At 49.6% G+C, this 1,615-nt stretch overlaps 1 protein-coding gene across 4 annotated transcripts in view; it reads left to right on the top strand.

The window, feature by feature from the left end:
- Window positions 1–1,615, top strand: part of Anks3 (ankyrin repeat and sterile alpha motif domain containing 3) — a 24,585-nt gene that overhangs the window by 15,665 nt on the left and 7,305 nt on the right. For all 4 annotated transcript variants that reach the window (XM_021184613.2, XM_029470573.1, XM_021184614.2 and 1 more), the window contains exons 8-10: window positions 382–519; window positions 1,005–1,114; window positions 1,330–1,497. In XM_021184613.2, coding sequence (XP_021040272.1) covers window positions 382–519; window positions 1,005–1,114; window positions 1,330–1,497 — 416 coding nt within the window. The remainder of the gene's footprint in view (window positions 1–381; window positions 520–1,004; window positions 1,115–1,329; window positions 1,498–1,615) is intronic.

Genomic DNA, 1,615 nt, shown 5'->3' with positions numbered 1-1,615 from the left:
CCTCAAACTCAGAAATCCACCTGCCTCTGCCTCCCAAGGGCTGGGATTAAAGGTGTGCGCCACCACGGCCCGGCTTTGGTGTTTAATTTAAATGTGTCCAGATAACCTTTCAGTTTAGGAGTCTATAGATCCAGCCTGCTACTTACTACTCTGTCCCTAAGAAAATAGTAGCAGGTGCTAAGGGGACTGACCTTGCCCTGGGTGCTAGCTCTGTCTCTACCAAGCTCATTTCCCGTGATGTACAAAGTAATCTCTCTTGGAGCATGGCCAAGTTACTATGCAAGGAGATGATGTGGTGGCTGTGGGGCTGCTTCACCCCCAAACTCTTAAGAGGGGTGGTCGCTTCATGTCTGAGGGTTCACATGCCCATTCTGTACACAGAGCAAGTTCCTCCACGGGGCTATGTGACCTTCACCAGCAGTAATGAGAATACCATGGAAAGCGAGGGCCTCTGCTACCGAGATGTCACTTCCCCCATCAATGAACAGGATGTGGAGAGCAGTAGCAGCAGCAGCCGAGGTACGCACCCCAATCCTTTTGTGTTCCCATAGAGGAGGAGATAGAGAAGGCCCCAGTTCTTGTGAGGTAAACCAGAGTTGGCCATGGGCAGGTGACAGCAAGCATCCCGATTCTGGAGGTCCCACAGGTTGATGAGGCACACAATACTCAAAGGGTCAGTCCAAGGGCTTCCTGACAATCTTCCCAGCAGGAGGCCTGTCCTGGCAATGCCTTACCAAGTTCCTGTCTCATGCCAAGCTCTGTTGTAGAGGCGTGGAATTGATGAGCACACAATAAAAAATAAAACCAACGAACCAAAAAAACAAAAAACAAAAACAAAAAACCCAAACAAGCTCTGTGTATCCTATAGTGTGGGGTTGGCCACATAAACAGTGTGCCAGGCCAGACAAATAGTGCTGAGCTGTGTTAAAAGGCAGTTGAGAATGAGCTAACAACCCAGGCAGCCTCACTGGTGAGACCTGTCATCAGGTGTTTTCCATTACCAGAGGAACCCACTTTCTGTGCCAGTCTTGGGCCTGTGTGGAGGAGCAGCAGCAGTGATGGTCTAGCAAGAGCCCAGGGTCTCAGCAGTGAAGCCTCCATAGAAAGCAATGAGGTAAAGGTCCCTCTTCCTCCTTCGGTGTTGTAGAAAATGGGTGAATGTTTAATGTGTGTCTACACAATGCCTGGAGGACTCTGAACCTTGAGTGTGGGGCCAAAGCTGCAGGTAAATCATGATAGATTTCACAACTTACCCTTGCCATGGGTGAAGAAGGCCAGAAGTTTAGGGCCAGACAAGGGCTGGTTCCCAACATACCCCTTTCACTGCAGGATTCTGATCATGCCCGGAAAAGCTCGGTTCGAAAACAAACCAGGAGTTATTTGAAGAATAAGAGTCGTCACGGCAACAGTGATGGTCATTGGCCTTCCAGCACAGGGACTGCTTCCACTCCAGGGTCTGAACCCCAAACTGAGAAGTCTCCTTACTCAGGACCTCAGGTGAGAACATTTGAGAACCTGTTTAAAGAGATGGCACTTCTGTGACTCTGGGATGTGGATTTTGGGCTCATTGATGTGTATACTGACAGGCCAGGCATTGATGTGTATACTGACAGGC

This window comes from Mus caroli, chromosome 16, assembly GCF_900094665.2.
Source record: "Mus caroli chromosome 16, CAROLI_EIJ_v1.1, whole genome shotgun sequence".
NCBI classification, from domain to species: domain Eukaryota; kingdom Metazoa; phylum Chordata; class Mammalia; order Rodentia; family Muridae; genus Mus; species Mus caroli.
Note: the sequence above shows the minus strand (reverse complement) of the source record. Positions and strands in the feature narration are given on the sequence as shown.